The sequence below is a fragment of the Aquila chrysaetos genome, chromosome 5, assembly GCF_900496995.4.
Source record: "Aquila chrysaetos chrysaetos chromosome 5, bAquChr1.4, whole genome shotgun sequence".
In the NCBI taxonomy this organism is placed as follows: Eukaryota; Metazoa; Chordata; class Aves; order Accipitriformes; family Accipitridae; genus Aquila; species Aquila chrysaetos.
This window is the reverse complement of record NC_044008.1, coordinates 66058599-66083787: the sequence shown is the minus strand read 5'-3', so window position 1 is coordinate 66083787 and position 25189 is coordinate 66058599. Positions and strand designations below refer to the sequence as shown.

The window sequence follows — 25189 nt, the reverse complement described above, 5'->3', positions numbered from 1 at the left end:
GAGATCCTGCTGCGGGCACAGCAACCCGCTGCGGCGAGGCGCGCCGCTGGCACCCCGCTTTGCCCGGGGACAGGCACCAGGTCACTGCTGGCACCCACGGGTTCCCCCAGCGCAGAAGGAGCGGCCCGGTGACTTTCCCGGCCAAACGAAGCCCTTTGCTCTCCCCGGGCTCTCTGAGCATCACCCCTTCCCCCGCACACCCCCCGGCGGGCCCGGGGACGGCCCGAGGCAGGGGACCAGGCAAGGGCAGGAGCGAGCACCCTGCAGCGGCAGGCGGAGGGCTCCCGCCCCGGGCCAGGGCACCTGCACGGGGCCGGGGAAGCAGCGGCGGCCTCCGGTACCGGCCGGGCCGGGCCCTGGGGGCAGCGGCGGTTCCCGATCCGGCGCCGCGTTTTGCTCACGCAGCAAGTGCCGGCCCCGCCGGGGGGGGGAGGGAGGGGAAAGGAAGGAGGAGCCGGCTCTTTGCGGGCGGCTCAGGGAGGCAGGGCCGCTCTCCGCCCCTCAGCTGGGAGCCCGCAGCGAGCTGGTGCAAACTTCAGAGCCGAGCCGGAGCGGCGCAGCGCGGAGCCGGGCATGGGGTAGCCGCTCCGCCCTGTTGCGCTCCCCACCATGTAGGCGAGCCCCCGGGCGCTGCGCCCATCGCTCCGCGCCGCCTGCAACAGCATTCGCACCGGGTCGGAGGGAGGGGGGGTCGCGGCGGGGCGGGGGGGGGACCATGCGGAGCGCCCCGGCCGCCGGGCTCCTGCCGCTGCTGCTGGGGCTGCGGCTGCTGCTGGGCGGCGGTGCAGCGGCTCAGTACTCCAGCGACCTGTGCAACTGGAAGGGGAGGTGAGGCGAGACCCCGCCGGGCTGGGGGGGGGGGGGGGTATGGGGGGGTGGAACGGGAGCTGCCACGTCCATCCCCGCTCCGTCGGGGGATGAAGTTGGTGCCGAAAACAAAAGGGAGAGCCCTCCCGCTGCGGAGCGGCGTAGGGCGCTGCGATGCCCGGCCGGGGTTCGGGGAAGGGGGCGGCACAAGGCGGAGAGCCGGGGCTGCTCTGCCTCGCTCCCCCGCGGGGAGCCGGCCCCTCTCGGCGGGCTGGCCGCGAAGAGGCGCGGCGCAGCGGCTCCCGCAGCGGGGGAGGGATGGAGGGGCCGGGGGCTCCCCTCTGCCCGGCGGCGCGGCTCGGTGGGCTGGGGAGGAGGAGGAGGAGGAGGGCGGTGCCACGTCCGCCACGGAGAAGTTTCTCCCCGCGACCATCTTCCCCGCGGCCCCCAGCGCTCCGCGGAGGCGGCGGCCGCGCCCGGGGAATCGGCGGGGCCGGGCAGGCTCCGGCCGCGCCGCGCTCGGGGCAGCCCCGGGTATCTCCCCGGCTTCTCCCGCCGCCGCGGCCCGCTGCGACCGGCCCCGGGATGCGGTGCACCTGCGGGGCGCTCCCGCCGCAGCGAGGGCGTCCCTCCGCGGGGCCGGGGCCGGGGCCGGGTCCGGGTCCCGGCGCCCTTCCCTGCTCCCCCGCTCCGTGCAGGTCCCGGCACTTGGCGCTGCCGCACCGCAGCCCCGGTGCCGCTCCCTGCTGCCGGGAAGTTATCCCGCACTTCGTCCCGCGGAGGAGATGATGATGGTGATGATGAGCCCTGGGAGCAGGCTGGCGCAGCGGCCTCGCTCCTGATTTATTCTAATTGCGCTGGTTGTGAAACCTCTCCAGTTCTCAAGTGTTTATCTGCCAAATTATCTTTCCTTTAATTGCTTGTAATAAGTTTAACGCGTGTGGTTGGGTCTGTGACCTCCTCCACTGTTCATAGTTTTAAAAAAGCGACTCTGCTAACAAGCAAGTGTTGCTGGGCCAGGCTTTCTGTCCTTGGAGAGTAAAACGTTTTGACTCTAATATTCTGCTCAGATCTGACTTTCTTTAAAAGTTTGCCCAGCTTATATCAGTAGGGTATTTTGGAGTAGGGAGAATTCAAAGCGGGGTAACAGCTGGATTGACTTTCAACATAGTAATTTCTTATCTGTAACTGTCTGAAACATGCAGATGCTTGGTATTTACTTTCTTCTGAACTTTTCTTCTGACTCTTGACAATTGATGCAAGCTGTACCTGCTTTCATTGCTAAGCATCCTAGCTGCATGTACTTACCTGGACCTTACCACATGGTACTGCAGCCTGTTTTTTAAAAGAAAAATGACAAAACCCTGTAATCCTGTCCTGTTTGGTTCTTATTTTTGTCCTGTTTTCTTAGAGCAAGCAGTGACCACCCATGTCACCTGAGGGGGTGATGCTCGGGGGGGAAGTGAAATATCATTTACTGTAACTGAGTTTGGGGTGAACTGGTGATGCAAGCTTGGACTCACTCACTGTTGTTGCTCTGGTGTGCCAAAGCAGGGCGACAGCTCTGTCAGGATGCTGTTGGAGGCACAGGGGAGGAGGAGCTGCCTTCTTGCATGCACAGTTCAGTCTGGGTGGTTTTATTTGTGTGAGGGAGTCCTGGAGTCCAGGTGGACAGGAGTCTCGGGAGAGGATAATGTAAACCAGGCTGACTTTGGCCTTGCTGGTAGAAAACAGGTGTCATCAGAAATCCTGGCAGTCCTGAGGCCATTAAATATCATCTGCTTTGTCCTAAAAGACTAGCAGTTAAGAAGGAAAGGTAATTTGATGTACCAGTAAATACATCTAATTAAGTATTTCAGTGTGGATACTAATAGCTGTATGGGTCAGAAAGGATTTTTTTTTTATGTGGAATATAATGTTTTGAAGTCATGTGATGTTTTTTACCTTAACTGTTTGAAAAACCTGTGAACTTGAATGCCAAAATGTAGTCTTTCTTCCCACAGTGAAGTTCTAGGTTGTCTTGTGCTGGCAGATTTGAGAGTTTCTTACAGTAAACCTGAAGGTGTTTTCTCACCTTTATGTACATGTCTACATTAAAAGCAACAATCTTAGAAGTAGAATATTCTGGATGTGATTTTCTTTTTCCAATTAGCTTGTGGAGAGGTGATGAGCTTATATCCCTGAGTAGTATGAAGAGCTTCACTAGGATTCCTATGGATATTTCTCACACTTCCAGGGAAATCTGATGCAATGCACAGCTTGACACCTGCAATTTAAGTACACTCAATAGGCCATAGCAGCATCTTAATAAATAGCTTGACAGAGAGCTTCCAGGAAAGCTTTGTCCAGAAGAAAGCAGAAGCTTCACTATGGTGTGTGCCTGGCTATTACTCTTGCTGTAACTTCAGGTTTTCATACTGCAGTGACCTCTCAATGCTTTGGGCAAAAGTGCTTCAGTGACAGGCTGAGAATATGCTAGCCTGGCATTTTTTGCTATAGGCTGTAGGAGCGAGAATTGAGCTCTGATGTGCCTGCTTAAGTCAATCAGTCTTACCCTCTGCACCAGTGGATGCTCTGGGGAAGTCTTGATGCTCTCTGGATTGTCATCTTTCATTAAAAACTCCAAGTTAGGAGCGAAAGTTCCCTGTGTTCACTGAGGGGTGCTGGGAGGACATGGGTACTTCTAGGGCTCTTCAGAGCATCTGTAATAGAATAAAGAAAGGAAGTAGCTAAAGTAGATAGTGTGAATATTCCTCCCACTCCCTTTTTCTTTAAATAACACCTGTTGCATGTTGCAGCATAACAGCTTACTGCACCGATACCACAATAGATCTTTCAGGGCAGTGATAGGGGGATGGCAGAAACCAGAAAGGGAGAAGAATGAGGAGACAAATGCAGTGATTCAGGATGTCCTCATGGATTGGTATGAGGAAGCAGTACTTGTTGCAGAAGTACGTCCCAATAAACAGCACAGATTTGGAAGGGAGGATGGATGGCTCATCCATCACTGTAACCATCAAGCAGCTGCCCTATCTCCTTACCATGTACTTAAAAAAACAAAAACAAAACTCAAATGAGCTTGGAAATAAAAAAAAAAAAAGGCTCCCGGACCGCCATTATTTTATGGACATGGTGTGTCTGATGACTGGCTAGTGAGAACTAAACATGACGTTAAACAATCTCTCAATGTGGTGACATGTCATTTTGACAGAAAGCAAAGCGACAGGTTTTACTGGATGATGGTTGCTGTTAAGTAATGTGAGCATGTATTTTGAAATCTGCTTAACTTTTGAGTCATCCTTTATTATAAGGCTTAATGGGTACAGGTACTTGTGCTTGATGTATCTGTCTAATGGCATCACTCTTGCCTGTGGGATATAATTGGCTTTCAGAAGATAATTTCAGAGTCCACCCTGTTTTTTGTTTGAACAGCATGAACGTTTGAACAAAATGAATGCTAAGGCTTTTTTCTCTGGCAGAAATTGACTGCCTCAGTGTTGTTGGGATCACTTGCAACAGCAGTTTCACTGCATAAGTTCAGAGTTTTGCCCCTGGTATCTTCCTTCTGTTTAAGCACTCAGGCTCTAGGGTGGAATTTGCCAGTATAAGTCCTGCAAAACCTCTGCAGCTTGTTTTGATGTCTTGAGTAGGAACAAGTGATGTGTCAGGGTAGTTTTTTGCCCCTTTGCTGAGGGATAAGCTTTACACTCTTTAATTTTACTTATCCACTGCTTGCACATAAACAGACTTCTGTGTTTTCTGTTGAGTGGCATCATGCGCATGCTGTGGTGAAAACTGATTTTGTGGACCAGATGTGGATTTACAGTCAGCTTGAAATATCCCATTGCAAGCTAAGTTTCCTGAATGTGTTAAGTACTACTGAATTTGAGGGCAAGAGACTAAAGGTCAAAAACTTGTCCCTCTTTTCTCCTCATCTGTGTTCTTGATGTGGCTTTCAAGATTATTCAAAAGCACATGTTTGCAGGCACTATTGTTATTAAATATGACTTTTTTTTCTGAGTTTCCTCATGTAACCTCTATCAAGTGGGTCACACTGACACTCACAATAATGACTCACGTCAACAGTAAATGCAAACCATATGGGGTTTTTTTCCCTTTTTTACACATGGCTTCTAGTTACTTTCTAAACACTGACTTGAATTTAACCCTGTTCAGCACCTGAATATATCATTGGGGTGAGGAACTGTGTATTTGGAGGTTTCTGTTGAGAAACCAGAACTTGATGTCATTACTTGCACTACACTAAAGTATGTTCTTTGCCACAGATTTCCTGTGTAACCTCAGACGAGTCACTGAATCCTTTTTAATTATTTTTTTCCCTGTCTTGGTTCATCTGCCTACAAGTGGGAATGTTGTGAAGCTTCTCTAAAGTACTGCAAAGCAGACCCGTGAGCTGTGTTGAAGAATCTCATTTTGGGTGGTGCTCTACAGGCACAGAATAAAAGATGCTTATGTTTGGGAACTAGGTGCGCAAAGCGTAGGAGGAGAAACAAGCTTGGTGGTGAAGTGATTTGCTCATACTCGCATAATAGGTTTGTGACAGGACAGGGACTGGGACCAAAGGATTTTTGCCTAATGGCCCAAATGCTGCAACCAATAAACCGGGCTTCCCACAACTTTTTCTTTTAATTGGAGTGCCTACAGCATGCAGTGTCATATTAGTGCTTTGAGTCACTCTGGGTACAGGACCTGTGGGCTTGGTCCAGCATCAGTGACAGGCAGCAAGGCTTGTTTAGAGCTAGCCTTGGTTTAGGCTGTGGGCAAGCAAGTCATGGGGGTTTACTAGTCATCCTGCTTAAGCCCAACAGTTTGCTCTCCTTTCACTAGCACTTGGCCCTGGGATCCCCGCGTTGCTCTCCTATCCCATCTCTGTGATCACCGGCTCTCGAAATGGCTGTTGGGGTGTTAATTTTTGGCCACGGTGCTGGGTAAGGACACGGGACTGACGGTGGCCCTGTGCCCCAGCTATAGTCACTGGCCACGTGTTCTCTTTTTTGCTGAACACCCATAGCTGTGTGTCTGCTCGTAGCCCATCGGACCTGGGCAGTAAAGCGATAAGCCAAATTTAAACCTCATATGGGGAGAAGTGGGGGAATGGGTACGTACCGAAGAAAGCAGCATAGTTCAATGCTTCCCCAGCTATGACTGGGGAGTGTAGTGTCTTCTCTCCCTACCTCCCAGTTTGGAGATTGGGGCTGCCCAGCTGGGGCAGAGGGTATCAGTAGCACCCAGAGCATCCCTTTGCTCCAGTTCACAGGGTAAGCTTGGCATCCCTCCCAGTTTCAGATCCATTGGGAATATAGACTTGGAAGGGGAACAAAGTACTCAGAAAAAAGGTGGAGTCCGATCTGTGAAGCTGGAAAACGTGCTGGTTTAAGCCACCAGGAAGGGAGTTCAAGCGTACGTGTTTTACTTAGTATGCGCCAAGTCATTTGCCACAGCTCAGCTGATGGGCAGTAACTGAGGCTGTAGTAATTTAATTGCTTTTGATCATGTGCTTATATCCCATTTAATTTTGAACGCAATTACTAGTGGTTTGACTTTTTCTTTTGGGAGATGATTTAAAATTGTCCCATAATATTAAGGTTGCAGTCTTGCAAGAGACAAGCACTTCTGACCGCCCCCAAGCTGGATGGGCTAATACTAAATACTGTCATAGGTTTCCTGCGTTTGTTGATGTGGGTCTTTGAAGGTTTGAGGTTATGACAGTCACATTACTAGCTCTGTCATTTCTCTAACTTTCTCTTTCTTTCTTCCCCCAGTGGCTTAACTCACGAGTCTCACAAGAAGGATGTTGAACAGGTCTACCTCCGCTGTTCTGAAGGGTCAATAGAGTGGATGTATCCCACAGGAGCACTCATAGTCAACCTGCGACCCAATACTTCACCTGCCTCTTACAAACATTTGACTGTTTGCATAAAGCCCTTCAAGGACTCTGCAGGAGCAAATATTTATTTGGAAAAAACTGGAGAACTGAAACTCTTGGTCCGAGATGGAGATCGCAGCCCCAGTAAAGTATATTGCTTTGGCTATGATCAGGGGGGCCTGTTTATTGAGGCCACTCCTCAGCAGGACATTAGCAGGAAGATTACAGGCTTCCAGTACGAATTGATGAACAAGGGGATAGCGTCTGATTTGCACACAGTTTCTGGTGAGTTCTGGGATATTGGTCGTATTTTCACGTACTGTACGGGATGCATAACAGATGGCAGAGTGAGTGAGTGGGAAAGTGGTTGGGTCTAAATTTCATGTGCTTTTAAGGACATGTTTTATAAACAGGCTATTGTGGAAGAATTTTTTTTTTTTCTGTTTTTTTTTTCTTTTGTTGTTGTTTTTTGGAAGCTGGTAGCATAGGCTGAATTCCAAATGATTTGTTAAGGGCTATGTTGTGAACGATTCTCCCCTTGCAGACGCGGGGTCAATCACAGGAGCTGGCTTTACCCTACAGTGAACTCCAGTGTGAACTGGGCTTCCGAGCCTTGCTGTAACAGTTTTCTAACTACTTTTTTACTCAGTTTTTAAGACCCCGCTGCATGTTTTGAATAATAAACATTTAAACAAGGAGGAACTCCTTTTCCGTGTTTGGTTTTGTTTTTTTTTCCTCTGAAACTACTGCTACTTGCTGACCTAATTATGGCTTTTTTTTTTTTTTTTTAAACAAGGAAAATGGTGTGTTCCTTCCTCAGCTCTGCCTATTCCACTTTCTTGAGCATTACTGTGCCATGGCAGAGCTCTTCAACACCATGACAATACTTTTACAGTGCTGGTGTTGTCTTTTCTCTCAACCATTATGAAAAGCAACTTTTGTAGGGAGGAATTTTATGCCAAAAGCTTTTAGGAAGCGGGAGTGGACAAACTGAAAGAGCTTACAAGCCTGTAAAGTCTGATACTAAATAGCAAGCTAAATACCATTTGGGAACAATAACTCTAGGTGTAACCTAATTGTGCTAATCAGTTAGTTTGAGAAGAAGAAAAACTGGCATTTGTGGAGGATGACAGGGGGGGAAGGGGAAATTCTCTTTAGATAGGCAGTATCTGATTCATGCATCTCCTCCGTTCAGAATTGCCTCTAGCTTTTACCCCCAAAACCCTCTAGAATAGCCCGAGGAATAGCAGATCTAGGATAGTTTGTCCCAAATGACTATGGAGGTTTCAAGGTTTAGGTATTTTAAGTGGGGAGGCCATGGTGGCAAACAGATTTCTCTTTCGAAATGAAATGCTAGGGTGGGAAGGCAGCCCCGCAGCAGGGCAGAAGAGTCCCCACAGCACACTTGAGATGACTCGGCCCAGGGTAAAACCCGATGTAAAGCCAGCCTAAGATGCTGTACGTAGGCTGTCTAGATTCTGCGGTAGTGTTGCCGTATGCTTTGCCTGAGATGCTACTTGATAAGCAGTGGTGTGGTTAATTAAACTGCAGCTGTATCTTCTAGGCATTGCATCCCTCCTCCTTTTTTGGGATAAGTGATTGCAGAACTTGAGTCCCATCCTCTCCCCTCCCCTGGCTCCCTTCTGCAACAGGACTCTGGATTTAAATCTTTATATATTTGTGCATACTCGCCACCCTGCTAGCGTTTAGATGTTGGTACACCAATTCAGATGTGGCTTTTGGGGTTTTTTTTGTACAGATCTTAGTTGGACTGAGATGAACAGTTCTTAACTCAGCAAGACGGTCGTCAGCTGAGGGCTAATGCAGTAACCCCCAGAACTGATAGATGGCGTGTTTGCCATTAAAACAAAAACCCCCATAAACACAAATATTCAAATATTTAAGTTGCCTTCTTTACTCTTGCTGTGTATGCAACTTGTAGCTTACTATTGAGGGTTCTGCATTTTAAGCAGACTTCTCTGCTTCTGCATTTTACAAGTGCTGCAGAAGAAGTAGGGTATCTGCTGCAGAGCTGTTTTCCCAGTAAGATCATTTCTGCAAAGATGAATATGCTGTGCAGAATGTTAGCTATGTAGTAAAATTCCATTGCAGAAGACATTAAATACATTGTTTAATCAGTTATTTGGAGAATGTTCTCAGATTCAGTGCTTCTTTCTTTGACAGGCTGTGAGGATGGAGACAGAGGCAGGCTAGTGATAAGTCACTTAAACTTACCAAGAAAAGCCCTATACTTCTTTTTTCTGAAGAAAGTTGAAACTGCTTTTGCATATAGTAAAATAATATGCGAAAAATACTGCTTATCACTGCTGTTTTTAGTTTGCACATAAATATGCTTTCTCCTGAGCTTTGCTAAAATCAAGAGGACTCGCTGCTGGCATACTTAACATCACAAGCCGGCACAAACTGATGTGTTTTTAGAAGTAAGTACTCTTCATTCCACAGAAAATCTTGGAGATTTTTAAAGCTGATGGGCGTTTTCTTCAGAGACTTTGCAAAGTCAAACTGAGGACTGAATCCAATTACAGCCTTCCTCTTTGATAGGCATATTAAATCACTTTTTCTGTGACTGCTGTATTTTCAGCTGTAACAGACACTGGTTGAATTTCAGTGCTGTCTTATAAAACAATGTGGTAGGCTATCTGCTTCACGCTCCAAGTGTCTTGTTTGGACAGAAGCAGCTCTTTAATAGTTCATCAGCAGAGCCTTCAGGGCAAACTAGGGATCTCTATTGTATTTTAAATTATTTCCCTTGCCTTTTTTTGGATCCCCAGACTCTGGGGAGGGGTGGCAGGGGGTGAAGACACGATGAAAATGCCATACATGACTCTTTCCACTACTCAGTCAGATGAGCACTTTTATTCTCCTATAAATATCTATATGTCTGGGGAAACTGCCAAGTAGCTGCCTTGTGAGGCTTCTATAGAGCAATATGTTTGGGGCTCTTTGCAGTTCGTGGACCTCCTTTCTTCTGGAGCTGCTTTAAGTTTTTCTGTGAAACCTCCAAAGAAATGCCCTTCACTGAGCTGTTCGTTTGGAGGGGAAGGTTTACAATCAATTGACTGAAATCACTGGTGGCTTCTTCATTGGAGAGGCGGCTCAAGCCAGAGGCAAGTGCTGACCTTAAAAGAGCTGAAAGCTGGATTTAAGGTTCTGCATTTCTCTCCAAGCATACTTCTGTCCCTTGGTCACAAACGTGGCTTACAGCATTTTGGCTGTTGCACACTGGAAAAACGAGCCTGCTCATGGCTTAGTTGCAGTTTGATGGAGTTCAGCAGAACTGGCAGTACGTGTGAAGAGATGACAACGCTGTGAGATGCTGTGGCAGATGGGGGCTGAGATGTGCTGGCAGAGCTGGGCAGAGGAAGCTCGCGCGCTTCCTGGTCTCGCTTAACACTGCAGCGCTTCGTCTGACAGCGAAGGACCAAAAGTCACAAATATTGCATTATTTTCTTACCACTGCGGACTGGGGTAGATGACTATCGTAAAAGACCCAGGTGTGGGGCTCAGTAATCCAGCCCTTTCCTTGTGCAATAACTACTCGCTAACAACTTCTCTCTGCTTTCCCTAAATGGCGTGTTTGTTTCCTGGTGATAATTATTGTACTCTGCCCTTGAGTTTACTCTCTCTTCCTAACCTGGCATCCCAGCTCTGATTAAAGAGTATAAGTCATCTGTTTAATACCTTAATGACCTGTTGTGTCCTCAGAGTCCTGACATTGCAGGGTGCATCCACAAATCAACAATGCTTGGCAGGGTGCCTGTGGTTTAATTAGAAAACCTCAAGTTTTATTAGTTTACAGTCATTCTTTCCCACTTAATCAGAGTCTAGCAAATAATTCAGTAGAAAACATACACAGGTTCTGAATTGGCCTTTCCCTTTTCTCGGGAAGGTTGAATGACACAGTGCAGTCTTATGATTTTCCAGATTTTGGGGGTTTAACCCTTTTCTTGGCTCTGAGTCTGCCTTATCACATTCTCTTAAGACTTCCCTAACTGTAGGAAGCATTTGTAGTGTACTGGTAGGTTTTAATTCGGATTGCTGAGATTTGGTATGGGAAGGTTTTTACTGTGATAGTAACAAGCAAAAAAAGTGCATTTCTGGGGGTTTGTAGTTTCTTAAGCTGGGCAGAGAAGTGAAGGCAAGCATGCTACAGTGCTTGTCACCATTTTATGTGAGTAGTCCCTAAGAAGGGTCACCTTGAGAATTCAGACATCTTGATGGGCACGTTCTCCTCTTGATACCCAAAGTGATGGCTGACTGAAAGTGCTTTTGATTTCAGATGAGGTTTTGGATTGCACCCTTATTTAATTCCCATCCGCGCTGATGGTCCATTAACTTAAGCTCATGCTTGCAGTAAGGCTCTGAAGCCTTGGTGTTTGCCCAACTGAAGAACTGAGGCACTGTGACATTTTGGCTCAAGGCCATTTGAGAAGCAGCAGAACTTGTTTAGGTTGCTGAATTCTGTTGATTCTAATCTTTTCTGCTTGCGCTGGAGGAAAACACTCTGGGTCTCAGCTATACTGGCAAGTAGATGGAGGTTTTGGCAAAAGTGTTGTTCGGCCATATAGTTCCTAGAAGTTTTCTGAAGGTGTTGACCCACATGAGCTTCTCTGCTATAGTGGAGCCTGTGCCTGGTGTAGGTCTGCCTTGCACCGCAGCAAGCTGCTTGGATTAAATTCCTGTGAAAAGTGTGAATGTCCCTTTCTGCTCAACTTGTCTGAAACAAGAATCTGTAAGTTTGAGCAAGCGTTTTGGAGAGGAAGGTAAATCCTCTTCCCCCTCCCCTGCCCCACCAAATGGCCTTTTATTTTGTTACCTAAAGCCTGTTTTTCAAGAGTGTCACTTCCAAGCTCTGGATCCAGCTTTATCTAAGCTGTGTAGTTTGCCTTCCCCATTGCATACTCATGGGGATGTCTGTAATTTGGTTGTTGGAGCTCAGGAGGTAAATTGAAAGCCATTTCATTACCCACCCGCTTTTGTGTAGTAAAGAAGTGAAACTTTAACAAAAATGTCCCTTTATCTTGATGGCATCTACCCACTTAGTGCAGGTTCTAGTAACTGTTTTATACATTTTCTTTATTAATGCTGGGTACCTGGCTGCGAATATGAATAGATAGGAGGCACAGCACTCAAGTGGGTATCTGAAAAACTAGCCAAAACTGGATAAATCCAGTTAACTAATTAAGAACAGTATTCAGCTATTTCCTGTATGCTGTTAATTCACTGACCTGAGAAAACAGATTGGAAATTAAGAATGCTCATAAATATTTGGGCTATGCCAGTGTTTCTACTAAAAAATGGCTTCTTGAAGCACCCCTCTTAACTTTTGATAGTTAATGCAGTTTGGGTTTGGCAGAGGTGGGGCACCAATCTGCCATATCTCTGCAGGTATTCTCCCAGAGCACTGTTGTCATTGCAGCTCGTAGGCTTCTAATCTTATGCTTTTCTCTGGTTGCTCCCAAATATCCAATTTTGGTTTTCCTTTCTTGGAGGCTGAATGCGTCGCTAAGCTTTATAGCCGGAAGCAGCAGATGCGCTGGTGTATTTTTCACTTCTTGTTGGAGTGGAAACATTCTTGTTTTTTGTCCCAGAGGCTGGTGAGGAGGAAGCTGCGGCTGCCGTGCCCGCTCTCTGCCAAGGTAGTCGCAATATGGAAATCACGGTTGGTCCCCGCTGTGCTCATCACTGCCGTTAGCAGAAGTGATGGAAAGAGGCACTTGGAACACTTAAATTGAAAGTCCCCGCGACCTTTATGCTTAGCATAGGTTCTGCCTGAGTCATTGTGACCATCCGAGGTGTTGGCACTGTGCGACATGGCAGGGGTGGGAGCACTGCTGTGTGCTGCAGGGTTGGCAGGGGTGTATATTCCAATACACCCCATCAGATGAGAAAAATTGCTTGCTTTGTCTTCCCCCCCCCCCCCCCCCCCCCCCCCCCCCCCAGTTTTCTGCACAGGATAAAACTCTCATACCTCTTGGGGTTAAGCTGTGTTAGGGGGGAAAAAAGCAGATCTGAGTGTGGTGTGGTTTGATTTGCACAGAAGAACAGAATTGATATCGCACTCCTCCCATCAGGATTTGCTGGTGAAATGCATAACGAGCAGCAAAGCGAAGTTGAGGGATCTGTTCTGTAAGTCTGAGTACCCGTTGTCCGAGTGGCATGTAAGGTAGGCTCACTGGTGCAGCAAAAGGTTTGCTGTTTTATACGCTTTTTCTCTCTCTAAAAGGTAAGCAGCAAGTTTTAAGAGAAAACCACCAGAAAACAGCCTTTAATGCAGTTGTTCAAATTACACTTCAGTTATTGGCCTTGTAAGAGGGACCATGTTGACAGTCCTACTTTAGGAAATGTTATTTTCTAAATAGCTTTTTGTGTGCTTACCCTCCTTGCAGGAAGGTCTTCAGTAGTAACTTTCATGTCTTTTCCCATAGTAAATGATGATACAAAACTAGACACAAAGTAACTTTATGAAAGAGTAAACAGCATTCCCTAACCCCGTATGTATTTGAAAAAGCACATTGTAAGCCAGTTTTTAAGAGCGTATCACTGAACTGGGTGTCATGGGTCAACATCTAAATTGGTCAAGCTGGTTGCTGTATAACAGAGCCTGGAGTGGGATTAATTTTGAGGAGCTAGAAACCTGCTCTAATTATTCATGTGCCTAAAGTGGTCAGATTTGCAGCGAATGATTGACTGGGAGGGAGAGTTTGAGAGCAAAGGTTTTGGGTTTCTTCCTGTATGAAATGATTTCAAAGGGCAGTTCTGATACTCAGGGAACACACATGCTCTTACATGTTCCTAAATTGAGCAAGGGTGACGTTTTCGGGATCTGAGCCTCAATAAGGTCAAAAATGTTGAACTGAGAAGTCTTCACCTAAAAAAACCAAAACTGGAGGGCTGCCCTAATTTAATCTCTCCTTCCCCCAAGAAAATGAGTTTGACAGCAGTCTCCTCTGGCCCTGCTTGTCCTTTGATGTTGCCAGGACAGTAGTTGGTTTTGCAGTGGGCAGAGGAGGTGACAATGGAGCTGCAATGATAAATACACAGCTGCAGGGGAGAGGGGGTAAGAAAATAGCTTATTTTTGCTAGACTGGCCACGAATGCCGTTAGCTTATTTCTCAACTCAGTGGGCAGTCAAAACCAATAAGCAGTCAGGTGTATTGTCCGGGCAGCTGGGGCTCTGCTTTGCTCTGACCTTTATGTACTGCGGAAGATAGTCCCACAAACAGATTTGCAATCCAACGGAGTTGCTTGGCAGTCTTTAATAATGCTCTGTGCTTGCTCTGCAAAACTGTTTAGTTTGCTAATTCCTGAGGCTGTAGTTAAAGAAGGGATGGGAGGGCGGGGGAACCGCATTCCTCCTCCCGCCCCCCACCTTCCCTGAGGAATAAGAAACTTACCGAAACATGGGCCAAATTTTGCCTTGATTTGCAGGACAGAAACTCTCTTTCACCTTAATCTGTTGTAGAAGCCAGAAAATACACACTGTAATATTGCATGGATACTTGGAAGCTACCCTGCACCCAAAGCTGTGATATGCTAAATCTGACCTTGGGAGGTTTAATACTGGGTCAAAAAAGCTGCTGCCACATGACACGCGGCTTTGATCTGGCAGTAGCTTCTGCTGCTGATTGAAATCTGTGGAAGGATTTTTTTTGTATGGGTTGTATGGGTACCTCCTCAGGTATCTTCCTGCACTGCTCTGAACCCTGTATGGGATTTGGGCATTGACTCCTCCAACAGGCATAAACTCTGGTGTTTGCCCATGTCCTTTCTGAATCAAAGGCCTGCTGCTGGGAGACTTGTAGTGATCATTAGTGCTGGGATATGCACACGGAGTCTGGCCTGGCTTTCCATTGCCTTAACCCACCCCCCAGGACCGTTCCTGTTTGTACAGGATGCACCCCTGCCTCACCAGAACTGTTCGTAGCTTTACACCAACCTCATTGATGTGTAAGTGGATGTGAGAAATTAAGAGGGGGGAAAAAAAAAAAAGGAAAAAGTCCAAGCTTATGTAGAACAGGTGAATGATCTTAATATGACAAAGAAGTGTGGGCTGTTAAGTAAGAAAAGGTGTATATATCTTAAAGCTTTTCCTGTTACAAATGAAAAACCTTAAGTAACTTTTTGGGGGGTTAACTGAACAGTGTTCTAGCATTGAAGATCTCACTGTGTGAGATGTAGCCCTTCCACAGTCCTCCTCAATAATAGGCTGATCAAATAAACATGGTTTTAAAATGAAAACTGGCCTTGTTCCTTCAGAGCTCTCCCACATACGAAAAATAATTTGATTTTTAGAAACAGGGAGGAGAAGGACCTGTGTGGATGTGAGTGCACGTATGCTACTTTTTTTTCTTTTTTTTTTTAAGACTCACTTAATCTTTGATCTGTCATTACTCCACTCTCAGGGTTTAACTTTAACCAGCCACTTGTTACTTAATTCTATTCCCCCGCTCCATAGGAGGCATTAATGGACCGGACCGAAGAGGAGGGTGGTAGGGAGGGAGAGAAGGCTTTGTATTCCTGGCAGGTTTCCAGGCTGGTAGTAGGTGCTGGCTCCAGCCTCTCCCATAGCCCTGGTATGGGCTCTGGCACCAGAGCCATGCGCCTGGCTGCACAGCTTCCCCAGGGCATGGGAGTAAAAAACACCTTACTTTTTTTTTTCTGCCTTGCAAGCACTGCGTGACATCTCAGCTGAGTGTTTTGTTAGCTGTCAGAGACAAAAACAAACAAGACATCAAAACTTTCTTTATAACTTTATGTTTTCCTAGATCTGATTAGTGCGTGCTTTTACAAGGCTTTGGAATGACATTTTCTTTAGAAGAAAAAAGAAATATTTTCTGAGTGAATTTTAGGAGGGGATGAGCCAAGCCATAAATCTTGTGGGTTTTGAGTCAGTAAAAATATTTGCTTCGGTCCTGTGCTGCCGGGCGGTAGATGGGCAGTGTGGAGGTGCGATGCTAGAGCTGCCTGTGCTGGCAGGTTCTCGTGGGACAGCCAGGAGAGAGGTGCTGCCCCAGCCCTTCTGCTGCTGCAAGGTCAGAGGAGATCGGAGGAGTCCCTCAACCGTCCAGAGGCACCTCTGACTTCCAGCACTTGTCTGTCCTCACACCTGCCCAGCGCTTCCCATTCCTAATCCCCCTTGGGCAGCAGCAGTATGTTCGAGGAAGGAGAGAGGTGTTTTCTGTGAATGAATAAATGTATTTTTTATGGTTTTATATTGGTGTCTTGTGTGCATACAGCAGGAGAAATTCCCAGCAGTTACCTTTCTGCCTGCTTTTCTCTTTAATTGCAGTTAGGAAGGGGGGAGAGAGACAGCAAAGAAATGACAGATGCTTGCAAATGCTGTTTGCACAGAAATGTGGACTAGTACAGTTGCAGAGACACTTCTTGTTTGCTGGGCTCTCTCTCTTCTGCTGCAATTCAGACAGAAGGAATTTAACTGAAAACCTGATCTGCTGAGTAGGGCTTTTTGGTCACGATACATTGCAGACTTGACTGTAACTGAGGATTTTTACAGGGCTGGTGATGCAATGGGTAAGTGTAGGAGCTTGGTTGGGAGTTGGCACTGATCCCGTTACCATTACATCGCTGCCCACCCCAGCACTGAGGTTTGCCATGGCGGTGTGGGAGCCCAAAGCCCAGCACTGCTCTTTGAACGCTGCCCTGGGATGAAGAGGATGGAGGGGGTCGGGGTAGCGATGGAGACTGAACTGTGCCTGTTGGCTGCATACAGCAGGAGGGGAGGTGGGGAAGGAAGGGAGACGGTGTTTGGGACAGGCGTTATTTTTTCCTGATGGAGCAATAAGCAGCCCAGAGGAGGTGGGACAAAGAAGTGTCTCAAAGATATGACACTTGTCGTAATTTCTCCTGGGTTGATGCAACTCGTGGATGGGCTTGGAGGTAGAGTTTAATAGTGTCTAATGCTGCTTGAATAAAAACTGCTCTGTGGTTTTTTTTTCTCCCCCCCCCTCCCTTTTTAAAAAAAAAAAAAAAAACAAAACCCAAACAAATGGCTGTTTGTGTTTCTAGCTGACCTTTCAGCTCATTTGTTAGAATGGGTGCTGCATCTTGGAACAGCAAAAAGGCATTGACTCTGCAATCCCAGAGGATCCTTACGTGCTCTGTAGCTGCTGCGCCAAGTTTCATTTTGAAAGCTGTTCCAAATGGAGCTTGCCTAGTACCAAATCTCTTCCTCACACTGTTTACATAAATAGTCTTCTTTGGTACTTAAGAACTTTAATACCCTTTTGGAAGACATTTCTGTGAAAAGATACGTTTCTGGTTTATGGTCTCTTGTCTTAAAGTTTCTCAGAACACAAAGGTCATCACATCTCTAATGGTGAGGTTTACAATATGCTTTTTTTATTCTTTCTTTGCAGGAAGGAAGTGGTATTAACTCAATTCTTTTGGCACAGTCCATGCCACAGTATACAAAAGTCTGCATTTCATTAAACTTATTTGCAGGTTTAAATTGTTCTTGGCCAGTGTCTATATTTTCCAAGTTACTTCTGGAAACTTGTACATATGTGCAAGTTGAACTGAATGTTAGAAACGAGCTAAGGCAAGGAACTGGAGTTGACACTTTCTCTTCTGAGGAGGTAAAATCACCAACATCCCTGCTTCACATAAAGAAGTCAGGAAAGAATGTCCATTGCAGCATCATGATTTTGGTCCAGCAGCTGAATCATCATCTTGTCCTGTACCAAATCTTGGCTGGGTTTTGGCTGTAGAAGAAGGGAGTCTTTGAGTTTTGTATCTTTGCTCATGGTCCTCGTTCTGAGCTGCCTTTTCTGCTCAGCACAGGGGCTCAGATTAACTTTCTAGCAAATAGGGGGATGAATTCTTCTGCCTTTAGAAGAGCACTAAACTATCTCAGTATGTTATTCATAGCATTAACCTTCTATTCATCGAAGAAGCACAATCCCTTTGGATCCCGTGTCTGAGGCTTATTGAGCCAAGGGGCTCGGAGTAGTGCAAGTCCAACTCTTGTGTTTGGTCCCTGACTTGGCGTTTTTCTACTGACATGCTGGGAAAAGTGCAGTGCTTGCAGAAAGCCGTGTAATCCTACCCCATCCAAAGACAGGAAAACCTTGTAAAACAAAAGAGTGATGAGAGAGCTCCTCTGTGTGTTGTGACTGGGTGTCAGTAACTTCCAGCCCAGCTGCGGCGATGCTCCGTGTCATCTGGCCACATTTTCCCTCTCTGCGTGGCTGCAGGTATTATGTTAAATGCAGGTGGGCTGGATGAACCTCTGCTGGCCCGAGCTCCCAGCTAGCATGTTCATTTTAAATTTGAGATGCACTGACGTGCAGATGCATTGATGTAGTTTAGATGGTGTATCGGTGTGGGGGTTGTGAGCGTTTTGAGGTTGAATGTTATTTTGACTTGCTCAGGAAGAGCTTTCTGAGGGGGTGAGGAAAGTTGAAGCTATATCTAGAAAGGAGATGACTAGTCAAAGCCTGGTAAACCAGAGTGGTTGTCAAATTCTTGTTCACCTCCACTGCAAAGTAGCAGGTCTTTTTGTTTGCGATATGAGCTGTGAAAGGTTTGTTTCATGTTGCCTCTTCACAGAGGAAGCCTAGGCAAACTTAGGAACAAATAATTACAAGGATTTATTCTAATTTTTAATTAGTTTAAGCAGGATCAGGGCAAGATTTTTTTTTTTTCTTGCTCATATAATGTTTTCCCTTAAACTCTTGTCTCCCAGCTAAATCAGAGATCCAGTAATCAGTTGAGACATAGTCACTTCTGCTTAGGACTCAGAAAAATGACCGAGAAATGCACCATCATTGGAGAAACCGCATCTCTATTTTTATAATCTGCTCGTGTAAGTCTGTACTCCGTGTTTCCAGGAAGGAGACTCATCCTATGATGCCCTTTCCAGTACAGTTGCAATTACAGAGCTGCCAGCAAGAATTTGAAGAGTGTGGGTGGGTTTTTTTTGTTCCATATGAACTAATGCTGATGTCAGGCTGAGAGCTTTGATCCGGGAGATGGGTCTGCTGTGGCCCCACACTGGCACGGCTTGAGGTGCTGCAGTACGGGCTGGCTTAGCTTAAATCAACCTGGTCTGCGACAAGACCCATTTGAATGTCTTCTGCTGAGCATGCAAGAGAAAAGACTCCTTGTTTTAATAAAAAGATTTAAACCTAGAACTAACAGAAAATAATGCTCCAACCCTGCCTGGGCCTCCTCAGTCGCTTTTGATACTTAAAAGGTCTGATTGCTCTTCAAAGGATTATTCAGAAACACTAATGTGTGGGTGATGTATGCCACGGAAACTGGAAGCGCAGATAAACCAGCTCTATGTTTCCCTCCCCCACCATCCACACCTCTACCACACCGCACGCGTATACAAACTTCTTTATAAAACCAAAGGGTATTCCTCGGTAAAGCGGTTTTCTGCAATTACTTTGTGTTAAACATTTTCACTTCTGCTTAAAGGGTGTCTCTCTTCCTGTGCGTGCTGCCGGAGCAGTGATGTATGTTCAGCAGAGCCTACCCAGAGATGTAGGGTGGATGGAGAAGGTCTTTTGGGCTCAGTAAGTGGAACTTTGGGACAGTGTGTAGAGACCTGCAGCCTGATTCATCTAGTATTCTTGATAGCTGGGAGGTTGTGGAGCGTGTTGAGAAAATTCAGGACAGACAGAGGACACTTCTTACTTACGGGTTGGAAGCTGATTTTGGGGTACAGTAAGGTCAGTTGGACCAATGGGTGGCTGTTGAAACACAAATGTTTCGAAAGAAGATCAGGCCCATTCACATGGTTTCTGTGACGCCTGCAGCCAGAGCCAGCACGTCTCACTTTGAACGTGTCCTGCAGGGAGCTGTCATCCTAAACCGTGACGATGGCCCTTCAAATAACCCCCATCTCCTATTTTCAGAGGATAGAAGGGTTATGTGCAAATGTCGCAAACCAAAGGAGGAAGGACTGAAGTTACGTGTGTGTGCTGAGAGAGGATGGCAACACATACCCACAGCTCTCGAGGCAGAGGAGGCGCATGCTAAATTGCAGCAGTAAAGGTGCACTTAAATCCATCCCCAGTATTGGAGGAGATCCTTTCTGGACAACTCAACTCCCTGGAGCTGGCTGAGCTGGGGACCTTCTGGAGCTCATGGCATCTCCTCGGGGCACATCCCTCTCTCTTCCTAAGCTTTTCTGCCTCCCCGCGGAGAGGACCAGCAACATGTTTGACAAAGCTGTTGGCCAACAAGTGCAGTCTATTGTTAGTATCGCCACGTCCTCCTCGGTAACATCAGGTTCAGAGGGCAAATCGCTCAAAGCAGCTGGGACATGACTGCTGGCTTGTGAGGAATGATGTAATTACATCTCCCTCTGCGGGGAGGTGAATAGAGAGGCCTTTGGAGGCACTGGACTGGGGCGGTGGAGGGAGAGGGCTGCCTCAGGTTACTTCAGGTCAGGATACTGTCAAAATCCATCAAAGGCATTCCCAGGAGAGTCAGCAGCCGACGTGCACAATGCAGGCTTTATGCCACTGGCGGTGGAGTTGAGTTATAGGCATCTGGGCTTTAGAGGGCTTCAATAAAACGTTGCTTTTCTCTCTTTTTTTTCACCCTTTCCCTGCTGCTGTATGAATTAAGGCTCTTTGGCTTATCGAGTTTAAAGGAATTAGAGCAGCTGACGTTGATATTGTTGTTGCAAGTTCATAGACTTGCTTTTGGATGCGAGAACCTGGGCAGCCCTCGAGACATCCCCAGGGAATCGGGCATCCAGCAAGCACAGCCGTCTTGTTTAGTGTCCGGGCCTGTTTCCCCAGAAAATGAACATCTTCACCTGCTGTGCACGAGTGAAGTGCTTTTTTTGGTTTTCTTTTTTTAGTTATAAGGATGCTTCCCATTTTAGCCTGAGGTGTGTGTGTCGTTTTGACGTACTGATGGAGGAAAACACCTGCCGCCCCATCCTGGAGTGAACGAGTGCTGAACTGCAGCTAAAATCGCTAACTTGCAGCATAAACACACAGATTCCTTAATGGCTGTGATTCAAAAGAAAGTGTAGGCATTGCCTCCTCCTAGGGATTTTGTTTCTTTTATGAGACGGTATAGGAATGAAGCTTTGGTTGTAGCGAGTGAATGTTATTTGCTTTTTAATGGTCCATTTACCTCGGCAGTAATCCTTCACGACTCACGTTCCATCTGTGCTTGCATACCTTGTTTTTGCCACTTGCAAGATATACTTGATACTCTGTGAATGCAGATGTGGCAGTTGTTCCACAGAAGAGGATTTCTGTTGTTCATATGTCTGGTATTGCAGTGATGGGCGGTGGTAAATGGTTGTTAAATAAGCTTGCATGCCACCACACTGCTGTGAGTCAGCATGGATCTGAAGTAGGTTTTAAGTAATGATCTAGTGTGAGCAGTGCTGAGCACTTTTAATTTCCTTTTGCATTTAAAAAGGATGCAGGATTTTGCCTAGAGTCCACAATTAAAATGATTTGGTTCCGTGTATATGTGGAGATTTGTTAATTTGATTTATTATAGTGTCAGTCTATTTAAATGGAAGGAACCACTTTTAAAGTATTTTGTTTTTCATCTTTAATGCTGTTGCTTGTGTTGCACTCCTTTTGAGAACAAAAATGGCTTAGTCATTTTGGTTTTTTCAATTTTCTGATGGGGTTGGATGAACTACAGAGATGTCTGGTCTAAACCAAGACTGTTTTCACTCAGACTTAAAAAGGCTGAGATGCCTTTTCATTATTAGATCTTTGCAGACCAAAATATCTGAAATCCAGTGTCTGAAATCCAGCTGTGGATTTTGAGGATGTCCATCAGCTGTGCTTTGTTTTAGAGCTTCTGTCCATGTGAAAATGCTGTAGGATTTGTGCAGGTTTGCACTTTCCCTCCATTTGGTGGATCTAACTCTGGTCCTGATTTGGGCAGAGGGAAGCTGGGGAAGAGGGGCATTTGCCGTGGATGAATTTGGTAGGTGTCATGAATGAAACAACTCCATAGTAGGATGTTACGTGACTAATATTATTTTCTCTGTCAGATGAAACTTTGGTGTTTGGTCTAGCCATTAATGAAAATCTCTTGAGTGTAAAATTTAAAATACCTTTAGACTGAATTTATTATAGTACTCCAATTATGTCCAGGCTTTGGCTGGCTCTGTATTTCTCATGATATTAAACAGTTTCCAAACTTTTCCAAAAAAGGGAGCTGAAATGGTATGTGGGGGAAAGAAGGGCGGTAAAGGCTGACTTGTTTCTAAAGGCCCTGGAGGCATTCAGACTCATTCAGACAAATAGAAATGCCTGATTGATCCAGATGCTTTAACAAAACTATTTTGCCTATTCCTCGTCTCTTCTTCTGGAGCTTTTTAACCTTCTTGAATTATTCCTTCAAATATCTCTGCCCAGAAATGTGCATTTTACATTCTCTTTAATCCTATTAAACAGCATGTTACACTGTGTATTAATCATCTGACTGGAGCAAATCTGGTGGATTTGGTTCAATAATCCTTCCTTCTGGATCACTGCTTTTCTGGGACCGTGGAAAAAATAAGAGATTTACCATGTCTTACATTAAAGAATGGCTTGTGCCGTCTAACAGAGGAAGGCTAATAGCTGAGCGTCGTAGGCACCAGCTACGTGTTGATTAGACTAGTTTAAATCTACTTCTCCGGGAAGCGGGCAGGGGTGAGAGGAAGGGTGTGACTATTTGGGAACCTGGTTACTTAAGTGTTTTCAGACGTTGAGGTTCAAAACCTAAATTTTTTGGGGGTGGGGAGAAGTGGGGTAGCTTCAGTTGGAGGTTTGAGCGTGGAGTGCATGATGAAATGAGCTGTAGCTCCAATGATTTGCCTCGCCTCCAGCGTGAGCCCTGCTTTGCTGTAGTCTTTGCCTGCACTAATCCAGGCGGAGCAGCACGCTTGATGGGTTTTCATTTTTCTGACTGATGTGTAAGTGCCGCTCCAAGATGACATCAAGCGAAAGACATGGGCTCTGATCCTTGGGCCACCAGTGGACAGACTTAATTAGCATCGCTGGGCAGGGCAGACCCTGATAGTAAGCAAATTCCTGAACTCAACAGGGTATTATAGAAACATCTGTACTGCAACTACAGTACCTTCTCCTCAGAAATAGCTGGCCGAGTACAAAGAGGAGCCACATTCTTGCATTGATTAGATTAGTGCAGATATCCAAATGTTTCCAGCAGTACAGGAAACGGTCTTTGTGCTGCTTGAGCTCTAACAGATATGGGTTCGAGTTTCCGCTTTGCCTCGACGCCCTCGAACACATGCGCTGGGTTTTTTTCCTCTCCTCTTTGCCTGCCCCACTCTGTAACCTTCTGGATCTTTGATGTGGTGATAGACTAAATGGCTTCTGAAATAGCCCAACAACACTTGATAGAAATTGTAAGAAAGAAGCTTTGCCATCACAGTTTAAAAGGCACATGATCTTCAAAGTCTTTTTGAGAGCTTTGAATTTACAGCAGAGCATGCTGCAGATGCACCCATATCAGAATGTATTTTGCATGAGCACAGCGGAGTGTGTGTGGCGTGTTTACTAGATAATATATCCCGGCAGGAGTGTTAAAGAGATCCATATTCCTACTTAAGTACAAAAATCTCATGGGGGCTAGGGTTAGCCTCCATTTCGTGTAGCATTACTGATGCCTGACAGGTCTTTGGACCACTTGTCCCCATGTTGCGTGTGTATGCGTGTGTTTTTGGTTATCTTAAATACTGGTTTATTTATTTACTATCGTCTAGTCCTTTGCTAACTCTGACCCTTTCTCTCCAGCTCCCTGCCGACCATGCAGTGACACAGAGGTCCTCTTGGCTGTCTGCACTAGTGATTTTGGTGAGTTGTTGCTTCCCCCCTCCCTTCTCCCCAGGGTGGCTCACTTGAATGTGATGTCCATAAACACTGATGGACACCTACTTACGCTTGGCAACTTCCACCAGCAGTAAATGTGGTGGTGTGGAGGTGTGAAGGACCTCAAAACTGTGTGCCCAGCTGTCACTTCCCCAGGGTAGACAGAGAATGACCTAGCAACCACAATGGAAGTAGAAGTTCAAAGACTTGGGTGCATCTAGGAGAGGCCTTTACGTGCTGCCCTAAAGTGGACTGTTGACGAAAGACCAAAAGTTTCAATAATTCTCCCTGCTTCCCTTTTTAAAGGAGAAATTGATATTAGCTGGTATCTGTAATGGCTGAAGAACAGAAAGTACATTCTCAGGGAGCATTAAGCATGTATCTTGTTAGAACTCTTTATCGTGACTGATGCTCTTTTTCTGATGTAATTATTTTTGTGTTTAAATTTCATATGTGGATGCCGTTTGCTGGACAGCTTACAAACATAAACTGTAACAAATACAAATACATGCTGGAGGTTACTGATATAAACTTAACTCTAAAAATAACAAAGGACCAAAACTGGGTCTGCTGTAGTGAAATCAGTTCCTCTTGAACTTCCTGGTTGCATGGGGCTGAGTTTGGACCTGGTTCTTCCAGAGGGGTTTTGGGTAACTCTTCCTTACGTCCTTTTTTTGTTTCCAGTGATCAGAGGCTCCATTCAGGATGTTACGAACAAGGCAGAAGAGCAAGAATCCATAATTCATGTCGGTGTCAACAAACTGTACAGGCAGAAGAGCAAAGTCTTTCAGCTCACAGGGGAAAGTGGGAACTGGCGAGGACAAATAAAGACCCTGCTGGAGTGTGGGGTGAAACCGGGAGACGGAGACTTCCTTTTCACGGGACGCATGCACTTTGGGGAGGCCAGGTTAGGCTGTGCCCCTCGTTTTAAAGACTTCCAAAGGATGTACAAAGAGGCAAAAGACAAAGGGCTAAACCCATGTGAAATTGGCCCAGATTGAAATCCCCTGTTTGGCTGAAGATCGCTTTTAGCGTTTGGCCAGGAATATTTCCTGGCTGCAGTGAAAACTGAACAAAAACAGTAACTGAGAGCATGGACAGATCTGGAGTGCAGGCTGAGACCCCGCAGGACACGTCTGCAGCCTGCGGTGCTGGTAGACTAATGGAAGCAACAGAGGTACGAGCTCAGAAGGCTGCCAAGCAAGCAAGGCTGGATTTTTAACCAATCTTGTCCTTACGAATTAAGTTATTATATTTTTTTAGTGACTTCCTTAGGAAAACAAAGAAAGAAAACTCCCATGTCTTAATAAAAAACCCAAATGAAAGCCAACATGCCTTTGTATCTTTTTAATACTAATTTTTAAAAATGTCTTAAACTGATGTAGCATTTGGTATGGCGTATTCTGTATAAATGGCCAAGAATGTGATAGAGCACGGTAAAACATCTTAACATTAATGCTTTGTAAAAAGCTTGGTGTACAATTCAAAGTTGTTTCTTACGACAGAAATTTATGGAGCCAAACTTTTGTGTGTGTGTTCTCTTTTTTTATTTGAAAGAATGTACAATCGCCGCCTGCAATTTTTTGTCCAGGCTGGCAAATTCTTTCCATTCCAGAGAAATAAAGGTCCCTGGATTTGA

The 25189-nt window shown here is 46.0% G+C and overlaps 1 protein-coding gene across 2 annotated transcripts; it reads left to right on the top strand.

Annotated features, from left to right (window-relative positions):
- The first annotated feature begins 489 nt into the window (after positions 1–489).
- On the top strand, positions 490–25189 carry METRNL (meteorin like, glial cell differentiation regulator). 2 transcript variants are annotated; one of them, XM_030015914.2, is made up of 4 exons: positions 490–828; positions 6591–6979; positions 23476–23535; positions 24235–25189. In XM_030015914.2, exons 1-4 carry the CDS (start codon positions 716–718, stop codon positions 24549–24551), a joined length of 879 nt encoding a protein of 292 aa, XP_029871774.1. In that variant the 5' UTR covers positions 490–715; the 3' UTR covers positions 24552–25189. The 2 variants fall into 2 exon arrangements, with proteins under 2 accessions (XP_029871774.1, XP_029871775.1); XM_030015915.2 differs by having other exon boundaries at positions 502–611.